The sequence below is a fragment of the Falco cherrug genome, chromosome 9 (assembly GCF_023634085.1).
Source record: "Falco cherrug isolate bFalChe1 chromosome 9, bFalChe1.pri, whole genome shotgun sequence".
NCBI classification, from domain to species: domain Eukaryota; kingdom Metazoa; phylum Chordata; class Aves; order Falconiformes; family Falconidae; genus Falco; species Falco cherrug.
In genome coordinates, this window is record NC_073705.1 from 35122387 (window position 1) to 35138639 (window position 16253).

At 40.8% G+C, this 16253-nt stretch overlaps 1 protein-coding gene across 2 annotated transcripts in view; it reads left to right on the forward strand.

Annotated features, from left to right (window-relative positions):
• PRKG1 (protein kinase cGMP-dependent 1) overlaps nucleotides 1–16253 on the forward strand; it is a 508935-nt gene that overhangs the window by 192331 nt on the left and 300351 nt on the right. For both annotated transcript variants that reach the window (XM_055721117.1, XM_005446262.4), the window contains exon 3: nucleotides 8750–8863. In XM_055721117.1, coding sequence (XP_055577092.1) covers nucleotides 8750–8863 — 114 coding nt within the window. The remainder of the gene's footprint in view (nucleotides 1–8749; nucleotides 8864–16253) is intronic.

The window sequence follows — 16253 nt, forward strand, 5'->3', positions numbered from 1 at the left end:
GAATTCTGCACTGAATTGTGGGAATCCTCCCATCCCTCCTGTCATTTTGGAGTTGCATGATGAAATCTATATCCTAATGAATGTATGAGCTCATGCTGAACCCTACTTTGTTATTTTCCTAACTTCTGCAATGTAAAGTGTTTTTATGTTTAAACCTTACATGGAAGTGTAATGAATAATTAGTGTCCTGAACATGTAAGCTCACACTGAACCCCACTTCGTTATTTTTCTTATTTCTGCAATGTAAGATGTTTTTATTTTTAAACATTGCATGGAGTTGCAATGAATAATTACTGTCCTCCCAGGAGAACCTGTTACACACCCCCCCACCCCAAGGTCTAGGATGTGAAAAGGGACCAATAATATAAAACCGATTACTGTTATCCATATCTCAAAGGCATTGCTAGAACATACAATTGAAAACAAACAATTAGGGCTTCCAGATGTCTCTTGTTTATACACAGGAGCAGAAATAGAGGAATATGAGGTAGAAATGTCACTGCCCCATTCCTGATGTTAAAGGCTTTACTGAATGGCAGAAGAAGGTGTATTATACTGAAACTTCATGCTGTATAGAAACACATTTTTGATTCTTAGGTATCATCTCAGATATTCTTATATCTTTAAAATTAAAAAACTAAGGGGCTGGTTTGGGCTTGTTCGTTATGGAAGACTTTGACTTGAAATAGAAAGTGGCTTTCCACCCATGCCTCTAAGCTGGTAGGAGAAAGGGAGAGCTAGTAGAATTTTTCCCATTGTATAAATTACATGCAGGCTGACAAATTCCTGAAGCCAACCTAATCTGTTTTCTTCTGCATCTGGGAAAAGAAATTAACCATTTAATTATTGGGAGAAAAAATTATCCTACTGAGTCACATCACTGCAATTTATTGTTCAGTTTAGTTGAGGAACATGGATGCAGTTTAGCCAAAGATGTTATTTAATGTGTAATTGGATGGACTCAAAGTGACAAAGCACCAAATGGCCATATCAAAACAAAAATGGCTTCTGTGCTTTGCTGGTGTTGTTATACAGGACAAAATTGATCCTGCTTTGTTTGTATGTCCTTCAATCATTTGTATTTTTACTTTTCTATGCTTAGAACGACCCATATTTAACTTTGCATCCTGGGGAAGGTATACAGTAACTTGTAAGAGCAATGAACTTGTAAGAGCAAATGCCTATAAGAGTGTTTTCCATGTAGAGAACATTTCCCTGAACTATTTCCATTATTCCTGAAATGCAGCCTCAAGGTGTGAACCATGACCACTGACACCTATGGTCTTATTTTCACTGTTCCCTGAGCACAGGTTAATGATGCTGCAGTCTGGGCTGCCACCACAAATGTGGGCCTAGGGAAGGAGACGACCTGGGAGAAATTCAGTGCCAGCTTATTTTAATCGTAGAATTATAGAATCATAGAATCATTTAGATTAGAAAAGATTTTTGAGATTATAAGAGTCCAACTGTTAACTTAGGACTGCCAAGTCCACCACTAAACCATGTCCCTTAGCGCCACATCTCTGTATTTTTTAAACACCTCCAGGGATAGTGATACCACCGCCTCCCTGGGCAGCCTGGTCCAATGCTTCACCACCCTTCCAGTGAAGAAAGTTTTCCTAATATCCAATCTAAACCTTCCCCGGCACAACTTGAGTATGTTTCCTCTCATCCTGTCTTTTGTTATCTGGGAGAAGACACCAACTCCCACCTGCCTACAGCCCCTTTTCAGGCAGCTGTAGAGAGCAATGAAGTCCCCCCGAGTCTCCTCCAGACTAAGCAACCCCAATTCCCTCAGCTGCTCCTCATAAGACTTGTAAAGGCCTGTAAAAGACTTTAAGATGGGCTTTAAGAAAAAAACCCATTAATTTATTTTTAATATTGTTAATATTCATCTCTATGAAATGCAGCACTCTACAGCCACCACAGTTAAGACATACAGGGGCTTAGGCACAACCCCATGAATAATGCAGACCATTATTAGTCTGTGTTTTGAAACAAACAAAAATGCTAACAAATCTTAATTGGACTGGCTTTGATGTCAACTAGCCGCTTAGTAATTAAAGTTTTAATTGCTAGACAATTAAATTTGCAACTACAATGTAGTTAGCATGCAAAGTTTAATTTGGAAAAGCATAGCTCTGGCTGAGAGTCCCAGGACTTGGGGAATTAGTGGTGGGGACCAAGGCAGCAAGGGAAGCCATCGACTCTTGGATTTCATAGGAAAAATTTCATTTCCCTAAGTCTTGGTGTATGTCCCTGAAATCTTGAAAACTGACTTTGGTTTTCAACCTGTCTTGAGTTACAACCAAAAGCTGTATGTGTAAAACTGCAAAGCTGTCTGTTTCAGAGCTTTTATGGAGCTGCCCTCAGTGGTGGGGTGCAAGTTGGTGATTTGAGGCTGCTATTTTTTAAACACTTTTTACAAAGCAGTGCTTTACTGGTAGCAGCCTGGACTTTACTTCCAGCTGCCTGAGGAACGCTTGCTTACTGCTACACTTCTGTTCATTGTTCGGAGGAGTTGCATGTGTTGGAGTTGAACAGTGCATTTAAACACGAGTACTAGTGTAATAGTGCAGACAGCATTCCACAAATGTATTAGGAGGCAGCAAGCATGGGTGATTTTATATTTAGCTGCACCTACCACAAATAATTTCCCATTTCCTTAGCTAGTTTACAAGCTACTAAGAAAGGTTGTGAGTGCTGGTTGACAGGTAAAAAGGTGGGTGGGAAAGAGGGCAAAGTGTTTGGCAATGCAGAAATTTTATGCCTAGGAGAATGGCATTTACATAAAAATCTGCATGAAGGAATCGAGAATAAGGCTTTAGCTTTTATCATGCAGGAGGATCACAGGGGAAAAAATAAACAAGGATAAAAGAGGGAGGTTACTGGTGTTTGAATCCAAAGAATGAGGGTAGAAAATTTCCAACATAAAGATTTATTTTGCCAAAGATGGGATGTGATTTAAGTAAGAGAGCCTGGAAAAAGAACAAAAGTCTCCCATATAAATGAGGCTTCTGAGCATCTGTGAAACTCAAAATATTTTGAGTTATGCATAGTTAAACTGATTTCTGACAGCTGTTTCTGTTGGGAGCAGGCTGGTGGCTTCTGGAGGTATCGTTCTCCTTTGTATCCTCAACTCTGGTCACCTTCTGATGTTTGTTGTGAGAAAGCCAAATGGATGGCACCGTTTGAGCTAGAAAATTGATTTATAAAACCTGCCTTGCTGAAAGCGTGTGTCAAAAACACAAATGTGATATAGCAAAGGCCCATTTCACTGTGTGCAGGACCATTAATGAAGTGACTTACTGGTCAGATGATACTGGGGCATATTTTGGCCATGTGAGAATTGAGAGGAATAGGGACTTGAGGGGAATCCAAAGTACAGCCACCAAAATACAGCTGCCAGCAGTCAGTTTTGGTAAGTCCTCCATGCTAGTGAAGACACAGAAATTTTTATATGCGGTGTCTATATGAAAAATAATTTGCATTGTCCTCCATCTATATGTGAGAGTTTCTTCGAGCTGACATAAAAAAGCATACTTTGAATGTAAGCTAAAGCTCCACAAAATCAGCTCGGCTGTAAATTCAGTATCGAAGTTAAATTCAATAATGATCAATATTTTGACAGAAACACAGCATTTTCCAATTTTTTCTTCTTGCCTCAAGTAAAGCATCACTTGTATTATTTAATATTTGTCTGCTGGAGATGTCTACAGAAGTTGGAAATTTATCGCCATTAATTGATCAATGTTGTATTGCATTTCTTTTGGCGTCTTTATGTGGATGATACATCAAAAAGTGCAAGGTATTTCCTACACAGAAAACTGCACTGCATGGGCTGCCAGTGAGGAGAAGAAAATGGGTAAAATTCCCTCTGTTTATAGCTGTGGTAGACCCTTTATTTCCACGAGAGGTGAATTTAGCTCACGGTCTGGGGAATTTATTGTTAGATGTTTAATGTTCCAGATAGCTTAATTACACAACAGGAGAATGGGAGACTTTCTTCAGTACATTAAATTGTAAGTAAACAATACATTTATTACTAAACCATACTGGAAGTAGCAGCCTGCCTGTATCTCTTACTGTCGTGTCAAAGATCGAATACGTTTGCCTTTCAATTCCAGCCTTCCTCAGGCTACTGTCCCGTTCAACCTTTCTCTTTTGTACTTGGAAAAAAATAGGTCTATTTTCTCTTGCGGCAGCAGAGTTTGTCTAATAAAGTCTCTTGCAGACTGTTTTGTGGCTTGGTAGAAGAATACAGCTGTCTGAGGAGGACTGGGGAGCTGCTTTGCTCTGGCATCAGAAGCATCACAGAGGAAAAGGAGAGAAGGAGCAGCAGAGGTGGGCTTGGAGCCATAAAACACTGTCAGCCTTTAGCTGGGAGGGCGGACCAGGGCAAAGGTTGCTCAAATGTCATCTTGTGCTCTGACCACCTCTTGAACTGGTCCATTTGTTCTCTTAGAGACTGTGTTCAGCTGTATCCAGAGGTTACAAAGCTTGAAAGCAAGGAACAGGTTGTCCTTGCAGGTAACACCATGAGGACAACCTTATGGCACCCTGTTAAAAATCAGGAGGGGTGGTGAGGACAGGCAGGATACTTTAACCTGGTTACTTTAACTGGCATTATTTGTGGTGCTGCAGAGGTGGACCAGGCTGTGGTGTGTTTTGTACCCTGGACTTAGTGTGGGGTAGAAATGGTGTCATTGTGAGCTGTTGTTTACAATACTAATGCATCTCCAGTGCCGAGGCACTGCCTTTCGGTAGCGAGGAGGCCACTTGGGACTAACAGAGAGCTGGTTTGCAACCTGAGCAGAGAGCTGCCACTCGGTTGTGAGGTGGGAATATAAAATACAGCCCTGCTAAGGCATTGCTTGTGTTCTTATGAGTGAAACCTTTCCTTTGGAGAATGCCATGGGTCTAGAGGAGGATGCAGGAACAGAAGTTGCCTTCATGTTCAGACTGATTTAGGGAGGCTTTTCTGGACGAATGTAATTTCCATCATCATCACATTCTTGCGTTCCTTCTGATTGTTTCAGGTAGAAACAGGAGACATTTTATATAGCCATTTCATCTGTGTGTAGCACTTTATACTCAAATTTGCAGAGGAAGAAACAGGCACTGGAATCAAACCACCACTTAATTAGTCGAATTAGTAGAAAATGGTTTTAAATGACTGCATATGAAATTTATTAGCTTTCAAAAAAGCATGGTTTTGTTTGGTTTTGACAAACGAGGCCTGTGCATCATGTCGTGTTACATACTTCTGAAAGAATCAAGTTTTGTAGCAATGAAATGCACCCACAGTCTTGTGTGTCTTCTCCGCAATCTATGCTTCAATCAACTTTATTAGGAATAAAACTAGTTTGAATGCAAATGTTGAATGAGCATTTCAGTCATGCTTGTTTTTTTATAAACAAAGCACTTTTAAATTGCTAAGCAGTTAAGAGTAGTTATTGGTAACCACCACCAAATTTGAGCAGTTCTTATATAGAAAATCCTTATTGAATTAAAAAAAAAATGCTTGTTGTCTTTTTTCCTGACTAATATCCAAACCCTACATCATTTGGGTCATGAGAAATTTTAACTATAATCTTTTTCTTAACAGGTATGGCTCTTTGGGTTCGTATTAAACAGAAACTATACTGAATTTGAGCAATTTGTGCTTGGCCAAGGGTTTCCTGTAACTTAGTTTTCTGCTCAACTCCATAGCTGCTGTTTGAAATTCAAGGGTGGTGATGGCTGGGATAACTGTACAAATCTAAATAACTTTTGCCTCTTGGAAGTCGACCACCTCTTCCGTAACTGAAATTAGTTTGCTTTCATTTTGTTTTTGTAGAAAGTTTTCTTACATATTCTTGCCTGTATCCAAATACTGTGCTGGGAAACTTTCTCTGTATTTTTAAATTAGTATTTTAATTTCATCACCAATATGCTTTTTGTGTACTGGGGGAAATGGTTGATGCAGTAAAACTGTCATGAAGACTGTGGTAAAAATAATTTGTGTAATATTGTGCTTTTCATTTTGAATCTCAAAGTCCTTTGCCATAATCAGGCAGGAATTTGTCGTCGAGGTATGGCAGTGAGAGCTCAATTTTCTACATGTGAAAAATAGGCTATAAATTGATGGGAACTGAACTAGTGTATTACTCCAGTGAGCTCTTACCAACCCCAAAGTGGTCATTCTCAGCATCGTTACTCCCTTGTGGCGATTTTCATCTCCTCTTCCTCTCAACCTTTGAAGAACATCTGTGGATGATGAAGCATTGACTTGTAATCATGCATTATCACGAGTGAACCGCTTAATTTTTTAACACAGTGAGAAATGCTCCCTCCAAAAAAAATCCCTACTGAGCTGTAAGAATCGGAACCCAGCTTCTTATTTTTAAGTCCTTATAAGAAAATAAATGGGATATGGGAATATATGTAGCTTTATTACAAAGGTGAATGAACACTATGGATTAGTTTGGGAAGCAACAGATGACATCCAAGCAGTGGGACAGATTGCAAAATGCTTGTGAATAATGTGATCTGTTTGTGCATTACTGCTCATATTTGGCTGTCTTTTCTCTGGAACCAGTTATGACTCGATGAGCTAAAAGTGAGGCAAACTCATTCCCTTTGCGAATATTTGTTGTAGAGCTTTCTGCAGAAATACCACCATTTCAGCTCTGCTGAAACTCATTTCTATTAAAAAAAAATAAATGTCTTTTTCAAAATAATTTAGGAGTCTCTGAAGTGTGTGAGGCACCATTACAGGTTGATTTTGCTCATTCTTGAGACAAATATCTATTTTTGTGCTTCATAATAGATCAATATTTAATATGAAGAAATGAATCAAACATTTATAAAAATAATGATAAAAATAAATTTACTTTTAAAGGGAAGTTAGCCTACACAAGAAATGAATTTGAACACTATTTGAAGCTAACAATAAATCAGCAACCTCAGAATTTAGTTTTCAAGGTTATTTATAGCCCTGAAGTATTACTGTTGTGTATTTTAGTATTTCTGTGATTGCTTTACTGTGTGAATATAGGTGAGTGCATTCTTTGCAGACTTTTAATAGGTGCTAACGGTGCAGCGTCAATGGCTTGTGTTAATACTCAACAGATTCCATGTCTTTATACTTTGCCTGTACACATTGCCATCCTATGTATTTCTCTCTGCCATGATGGGAGCTGCAGAACTGTGCACACCATGACTGCCAGCCCACTGGATGCTGGCCAGCATCTCCCAAAGGAAATGGCATTTTTTCCTCCTTATGTGTTAGTGTGAATGTGTGTATAGAGGTAGATATAGGTATGATATGTGTAAGTATACACACACACACACAAATTTATGTAAGTAATCAGTTGTTGTGTTGTTTTGGTAGAGTAGTATGGCTAGGCTGGAGTCGTTGCTGTGAGGGATGTTGTGGGTATAGCGGTGCAGATTTACGCACAGATAATGTAGGGCTGACAGGGCTGTATTTTACAGCATATATATATCATGTAGGAGAAGTTTCTTTTTGTGAGGGTGGTCTTTCTTTGTGGTGAGTACCTCTGGATTCCCTCTGCAGGAGGTAGCGTTGTATAATCTCTTATCAAATTAACTGGAGTTATCTAGTTTTGCAAGGATTTAAGGCTCAGTTTGATATTTGTGTATCAAATTTCAAATATCAAACTATCATTTTTCAAATTGTTATATTAATATATTGGTATTCAAATCAATATATCAAAAATATATCAAATATCAGTTTGATATACAAATGCAAATACTGTAAGGTGAGTAAGAGCCAGTAAAATGATGACCTGCAGTCTTGCCACATATAGACTCACAGAGGGCAAGTCAGTGATGTACTGGGGGCTGGTATAGCAGGATCCCTCAACAATCTGCTTCCTAATTTGGGGTAAGAGGAGGCTATGTAGTGACTGATAACATTTGAAATTCTCACTTTTCTGTCTTTCACTGTGTTACAACCTAAGTGGTGGTCATAGGCACAATAACCCAATGTTTCCTCCATGCGTATACTCTGCTTCTCATCATGGCATTACTTGTGTGTGCATAAGGTGGTGGGACCATCTTCAGTTCCTTCTCTCTTCCTGGCTCTTGTTCCTCAGATGTCCTTTCAAACCCCCAGACTGGCCCTCGGTTGCTTTCTTTCCATTCAACCTTTGCTTTTAAATTGCCTTCAAATGTCTCCTCTTGGCGTGGTATTGGTAAGCAGATAAAGCAGACTTGCTCTTGTAAGATGAAATATTTAGAAAGGAAAGGTACGGTGAGATGGGAGTTAAGTAGTGGCCACGGGTCAAAGTAATTTTCCTTTTGACAATAGCTGTGTTATTCATGGATGAGTGTTCTCGTGAATTGGTTTCTCAGTGAAAATTAGCAGATTTACTCCATGGTTTTCATGTGTGCTGTTAAAGACCTAAATATTTTCTTTTTTTAACATGAAAGTTGGAGAAAATTTCACCTTGAAGTATAATATGTGAAACAAATTTCATATTGAGCTTAGTATGTAAACATAGAATGTACAGATAGTCCACTAAAGAAACTCAAGTGTTAAAAGCTTATATATGTGGCAGTTGTTTTTAATGTTTTTCTGAGTTTATGTACTCTCATTCATAATGCATTTAATTGGTTTTCAAGTTGTGGGGCTCTGGTGTTTTTATTTACAGTATAATGAGATACATTTTAAAACTTCTGTGTGAAGGAATTTAATTTCAGTTTTAATTTTTTTTTCTCCCCCCCCCCCCCCCCCTTCCAGATGGGAAGGTTGAAGTGACAAAAGAAGGCGTGAAGCTGTGCACCATGGGACCTGGCAAAGTTTTTGGGGAGTTAGCCATCCTCTACAATTGCACCCGAACAGCAACTGTCAAAAGTAAGATCATTTTTAAACTTTGATGTTGAATGACTTGGGATTTCATTAGGAAGGAGGGTTCTTCTCATCTGTTCTTTGGAGTTGCAGCCTCTGTTAGATGTTTTCCACTTTCTTAATTAAACTCTTTAGGGTATGGATTATAGTGTTGAATTTAGCCACTGTGAGTGGGAAGAAGATGCAAAAGTTCTTCACTGGATTCTTTTGCTCAGATTTGTTCACGTACGGAACCTCCTACGTTAATACAGCGTGGTTGATGCTACCTTATGCAGAGGAGCCTCTAGCTAATACCACAGCTTTCCTTATGATTCCTGCAGAATCTCATGGTATATACAGCTCTTACTTAGAAGAACATGTCTGACCCTCTGTACTTGACACTGATGAGGCTGCACCTCAAATACTGTATTCAGTTTTGGGACCCTCACTTCAAGAAGGACGTAGAGGTACTGGAGCATGTCCAGAGAAGGGCAACAGAGCTGGGGAAGGGTCTGGAGCACAAGTCCTGTGAGGAGCAGCTGAGGGAACTGGGACGGTTTAGTCTGGAGAAGAGAAGACTCAGGGATGACCTTGTTGTTCTCTACTGCTACCTGAAAGGGAGCTGTAGGCAAGTGGGGTCGGTCTCTTCTCCCAGATAACAAGCAACAGGACGAAAGAAAATGGCCTCAAGTTGTGCTGGGGGAGGTTTAGATTGGATATTAGGAAAACTTTCTTCACTGGAAGGGTGGTGAAGCATTGGACCAGGCTGCCCAGGGAGGCGGTGGTATCACTAACCCAGGAGGTGTTTAAAAAATACAGAGATGTGGTGCTCAGGGACATTGTTTAGTGATGGACTTGGCAGTGCTGGGTTAATGGTTGGACTTGATGATCTCAAAGGTCTTTTCCAACCTAAATGATTCTATGATTCTGTTCTGTGACCTTTGTAAGTGTAAGTCTTCAAGGGAAACTCCGTAAATTAAGCTTATGTAATTTTCCAGGACAACTCATTTTTTTTCCCCCTAAACTGACTGAACAAAATGAGGAAAAAAACCTGGATGGCATAGATCCTCCGCTCTGTCTTCAGTGCTTCTCCTATAATCTGATTTCTTTTATGAACGTTCTGGGCGAAAGCCTGCATTGCATAATAAGTAGAGGGAAAATCACATTGCTATGTGCAACATAAATATGTTTTAATTTTAATCCAGCTTAATAATTGAGATAGGTGATATTGCAGTCCTTGATCTTAAGGATAAGACTTAATGGTGACACCTTAAGCAGGGAAGTTTTATAGGAGATGATCAATAGTTCTGTGGTTTAAAAATGCCGTAGGGCAGAAGTTGGGATACAGATGGGATAGAGTAATACAAAGTAATGAGGCAAGTAATGAACTTGGCCTTGTTGAACTTCATGGGGTTCACATGGGCCCACCTCTCAAGCCTGGCAAGGTCCCTCTGGACAGCATCCATTCCCTCCAGCACGTCAACTGCACCACACAGCTTGGTGTCATCGGCAAACTTGCTGAGGGTGCACTCGATCCCACTGTCCATATCACCAACAAAGACGTTAAACAGCGCCGGTCCCTATACCGGCCCCTGAGGAGCACCATTTGTCTGATCTCCACTTGGACATTGAGCCCTTGACCGCAACTTTTTGAGTGCAGCCATCCAGGCAATTCCTTATCCGCTGAGTGATCCATCCATCAAATCCATATGTCTCTGGTTTAGAGACAAGGATGTCGTGTGGGGCAGTGTCGAATGCTTTGCACAAGTCCATGTAGATGACGTCAGTTGCTCTTCCCATATCTGCCAGTGCTGTAATGCCATCGTAGAAGGCCACCAGATTTCTCCGGTACAATTTGCCCGTAGTGAAGACATGTTGGCTGCCACCATTCACCTCCTTATTTTCCATGTGCCATAGCATAGTTTCCAGGAAGATCTGCTGCACGATCTTGCTGGTCACCAAGGCAAGAGTTGCCAGCCTGTAGTTTCCCAGGTCTTCCTTTTTTCCCTTTTTAAAAACTGGTGTTTATGTTTCCCCTTTCCCAGTCAGTGGGAACTTCACTGGACTGCCATGACTTCTCAAGTGTGATGGATAGTGGCTTAGCCACTTCTTCATCAGCCAGTTCCTTTAGGGCCTGTGGATGCATCTCATCAGGTCCCATGGACTCGTGCACCTTCAGGTTCCTTGGACGGTCTCAAACCTGATCTTCTCCTACAGGGGGTGGTTCATTCTCCTAGTCCCTGCTTTTGCCTTCTGTGACTTGGACAGTATGGCTGGAGCACTTGCTGGTGAAACTAAGGCAAAAAAGTAATTGAATACCTCAGCCTTTTGCATTTGCTGAGTAACAAGATCTCCTCTTTCCATCTAGAGAGGGACCGCATTTTCCCTAGTCTTCCTTTTATCACTAATGTACTTATAGAAGTTTTCTTTGTTGCACTTGATGCCCCTGGATGGTTTTAATTCTATCAGGGCTTTAGCTTTCCTCAGCTGATCCATGGCTGCTCGGACAATTTATCTGTATTCCTCCCAGGCTACTTGTCAAGGACCTGTCAGAGGCTTCCATCCTCTGCAGGCTTTCTTTCTGTGTTTGAGTTTGTCCAGGAGCTCCTTGTTCATCTGTGCGGGTCTCCTGGTATTTCTGCCCAATTTCCTCTTTGTTGGAACACATCACTCCTGAATTTGGGATGTGTGATACTTCAGTATCCTTGAATATCAACCAGCTTTCTTGTGCGCCTCTTCCCTCCAGGGCTTTATCCCATGGTACTTTATCAAGTAGGTTCCTGAAGAGGCCAAAATCTGCTCTCCTGAAGTCAAGGGTAGTGAGCTTACTGTGCGCCCTCCTCAAATAAGGATCTTGAACTCCACCGTTTCATGGTCACTGCAACCAGGGCTTTCCTTGAGCTTCACATTCCCCACCAGCCCCTCCTTGTTGGTGAGAACAAGGTGAGCGTAGCACCTCTCCTGTCACTTGGAGAAGGAAGTTGTAAATTAGTTCCAGGAACCTCCTGGATTGCTTATGTCCAGCTGTGTTTACCCTCCAACATATACAGAGGTGGTTGAAGTCCTCCTTGAGGACTGGGGCTTGTGAACATGAGGCAGCTCCTATCTGTCTGTAGAGGGCCTCATCTGCTCTGTCTTCCTGGTCAGTTGGCCTGTAGCAGACCCCCACTATGATGTTGCCTGTCCCTACCCACCCTTTGATCCTGATCTATAAGCTCATCCATCCCTAGACAAAGCTCCATGCATTCCAGCTGGCCATTGACATAGAGGGTGCCTCCTCTTTTCCCTTGGCTGTCCTTCCTAAAGCGCCTGTATCTTTCAGTTTCAACACTCCAGTCATAGGAGCCATCCCATGATGTCTCAGTGATGCCAATAAAATCATAAGCCCTGCAGGCACGTGCACATCTCTTAACTCCTATTGTTTATTCCCCATGCTATGTGTCTTTGCATAGAGGCATTTAAGTTGGGCCCCTGATGAAGATGGCTTAGTGGCTGGAGTGCCTGGAATTCCTTTGTGCTGCTCTTCAGGTGCTCTCCTGGTGACCTGTGATCCCTCTCCAGGCTGTAAGCATCTCTTGCTGGCACTGGCATCAAACTGGTAGGAGTGGGATGGATTGAAGTTCCCTTTCCCTGCCAACTCTCAAATTGTTATTGTTGTCTTTTTAAGGCTGCTAGTTGAGTGTCTTAAAATAGTGAAGACGATAAGCTGTGTTTTCACATTGCTCAGAAATAACGTTGACTCAGCGTGCAATCTGAATAATAAAAATAATGCTGGGTCTTGATGTTTTTGTTCACTTCTGCTCTGCTGGCTACTTTCTCCCTGTAACTCACCCTCACCTTCACCTTACATAGGTTAATAACAGGCTGAATCCTGGCGTGCCTGCAATATCTGCCTTGGTCACCTGTTAGCACCCAGGCAAACGTTAGCATGCATTAGGAGCCTGCTGTCCTTCTCTTCCCATCCATGGGTACAGCATTGGTGCGGGAGTCCAGCGATGGTAAAGGAGGCTGGACAAGAGATGTGCAGATGCACCTTGGCTCTACCCAAGCCACCCATTAATAAGGAATCTTTCCTGTACACCAAGAAAGGGTTTTGCCTTGCTCATTGCCAATCAAACAGGATTTCCAAGTGTGTTACCTCAAGAGTCTGAAAGAATGAAAAGTGTATTAAAATTCAGATGTGATTTTGTTTATTAGTAACATGGCTGGTAGAAGGAAATATGAGATGTCAGACCCCCTGCCCCCCCAAAAAAACCCAACCAAACACGACCAAACAGCTGAATTCAGGTTGCATATAAAACTTTGTAATTCTTCATTTGATAACACAGATCATCTTAGTAAGAGGAAATTTATGTGCTGTTAATATTGTGCAGTAGTTCTTATTCCTCTTAAACAACAATCTAATGAGCAGACTTTAGTGGTATTTTTACAGGCAGTTTTGGGGAGCACTGATTTTGTGAAAGTGGATTCTTCATGTGCTAAGGATATTATATTTATTTGAGAGGTGGCCTTAGCATCTGTAATTTTATTCTCTTGGAGTAGAATTTGAATAAAACTTCCTACAAAAACTTCTTGATGCAAAGGCTTCCAGTTTCAGTGGAGTTATACTCAACACCAGTCCATGCTTTTAGGAAAACAAGAGTAGTGGAAAAAAAGAAAGTGCAAGGTGAAGCTGTTAAACTGTAAATAATGTATATCTTTTTTCTGGTGAAATTAGGGTGTCTCCCTAAAAGCCAGCACAGGAGTTTTTCAAGGTTTTCTGCTTAGCAGCAGTGCTAGTTGTACAAAACTCAGTGCTGCACTGTGTGATTAAAGCACATTTTACCAGTTTGTTGCCAAGCTTAGATTAATTGTATTTTTCGCTGCTGTTCTTTTTAATGGAGTCCCATGGAAATACTTCCTCAAATTGCTAGCCCTGGAAAGTACCCTAACTTTACAAGAAACTTGGTAACATAGATAATTTGCAAGGAAAAATAATGCAACAGTCAGTTGCCAATTAAAATTGTAGAGACTCATTAAAAGCCTTTGAGAAGGGTGTTGCCTTCATATGTTCTCTTCTAACAATTACGGAGCTAGTGTAAAATTTGCTCAGATTTTCTTAAAGCAATCATGTATGTTGGAAAGAAGTTGACTTTAGATACTCAGTCATTTGATTTCTGATATGCTAAATATGAAACCCAGATTGGCCAAGCCAGAGATGATCAGATCACAGATCAGTCTGGTGTGCCTGGTGGGAGATAATGGATGTATCCTTGGAGAAAGTAATTTAAACCCTCCCTTGCCACTGCCTGTATTTTTCTCTGACCTTTACGGTTTTTGCCAGGTAATGTGACAGTGGAATTGGATTATTCCTCTAGGGGAAAGACAAGAGAAAATGATGTTGAAGACAACAGACAAGATATAGCAGAACTTGTTTCCCCCTCTTCTTGTTCAGTACTCATGAACATTTTCAGTATGGCATCTCCATGGCTCAGGAGATGCAAACGTAGGGATGGATGGTTCTGAGCACTCAGCGCAGGGCAGTGAAATTTTAACCAAGAGACAGTGTAATCGAAGAAAGAATAGTCTGAGATAGGAGGAGCAAACCAGAAAATTTATACAATACCTGGGTTTGTTGTGTACCTGAAACATGACAGGCTTGTTGAAGTCAGAGGTAAAAATAAGAGCTGGTTAAGGAAGCAGGACAAAAAACAGGAGGTATGGAGTGATTGATCTTGGGGATGTCTTGATACTTACTGGATTATTAGTTACGTTTAAATAGTAAAGAGAACAGTGGCGTGGTGTTGGCAGGAATGACCAGCCATGAGAATTTCCAGTCCAAGGTGGGGCATGCTGCTGTTCCCTGCCTGGTGGCATGCAGCTATCATCCACCTGATACAACCCTGTCATGATACAGTATATTGTCATTCTCCTCTGACTGTGCACCTTTTCTGAATGAAAATAAGAAGGTCCAGAAGCCAGGCTATGTACTTGATGGAAAAATTCTGGTACAGTTCCAGGGCATTTCAGGTGCTGTAGAAACTAGCTAAAGCAGCTTGTTCCTTTAACTGTGCTTTTATATTGGAAACGGAAATAAAATGATGGAGCAAAAGACAATTAATTTGGATTTGGTTGTGGTTAAGTATCAAGTCAGTGCTTTTTTTTAAAAAAAATAAAAAATAAAAAAAAATTGATGCAGTTCTAGTGCCTCAAGATTCAAGTCATCACATCAATTATGAGAGCTGTGGCAGCGCTGACATTTCCAAAGTGTAGCAGCTGAGAGTGTATGAAAGCTTTAGGGTTATTGCTTATCCTGACCTTTGTTTTGACTTACTGTTTTCAGTCATGAACTTCAGCCGCTTTCTAGCAGTGCAGCAAAGCTGCAAAATACTGCGAGCAAGGTACCATCAAAAATAATTGGCAGGGGAAACAGCCATGTTTCTAATGATGAGTGAGAATGATGCTGATGGTCTTTTATGGAGAAAGCCAATTCAGGGAGTGATGAGTCTGTGGAGGAGCAGTTACTACAGGGATACTTGTTGATGGTCTGTTTGTAAGCAGCACTTTGCTGCTTTGCATTTTCAGGAGGCTATGAGCTTGCTGAACTGTGTTGCATATACTTTGTTCCTCCCGTTTCTGCATGTGACCATTTTCTTCCCCTGAACTGTGTGCATACTGACTTTTGGTTATTATTTCAGAATTCTTTGGACAGGAGGGTTTGATCCTTACTGCTTCAGGAGTTTGAGGAACAGTGTCCATTGAAATGTCTCTTTGACTGAGGCTTTCGCCACTGAAAAGTCTTCAGTATAGAAAGCTTCCAATCCTGTCTGGGAAATAGATGCTCTCTGCTATACATTTTCTACCCCAGGTAACACAGAAGGAAAGGTAGTGTCTTATTCTGACTTAAACACTATGACCCAGAGCATTCTTTGTTCTTTTTTTTTTCAACCCGACTTCCAGTGTTTCTAACGTAAAAGGTCTGAAAGTAAACGAAGTTCCATATATCCAGTTCCTAAGAATCATGAGACAAATAAAAAAATGACTTATAAATAAGGAAGGTGCAAGCTCTGGCAAGATTTTGTTTGGTTCTTTCAAGAAATGCTTTATCTTCCCTGTTTTATTCGATCAACCTATTAATTTGAAGGCTGCTGTGTCTCAGTTTCTGGTTTAGGAGTGACAGCAGTTGGAGCTGAACAAGAATGAAAGATGGGTGCTGCTGCTACGTGACTTTGCTGGGTTATAAAGCACCAGCCCTGCCTTCAGGAATTGTCAGTGTGGATTTTCCTTTCTTTGATTTAAGCTGTTATTAAAAAAAAAAATAATCTGTAGTGCTTGCTTGCTGCTGCTTTAAGTGCTCTTGTAGTTGGGTATTTGTGTTGGCTTTGTTCTTGAGAAAATCTGCCTTTTCTCTCAGAGTCTTTAATTAAACATTTTTCTT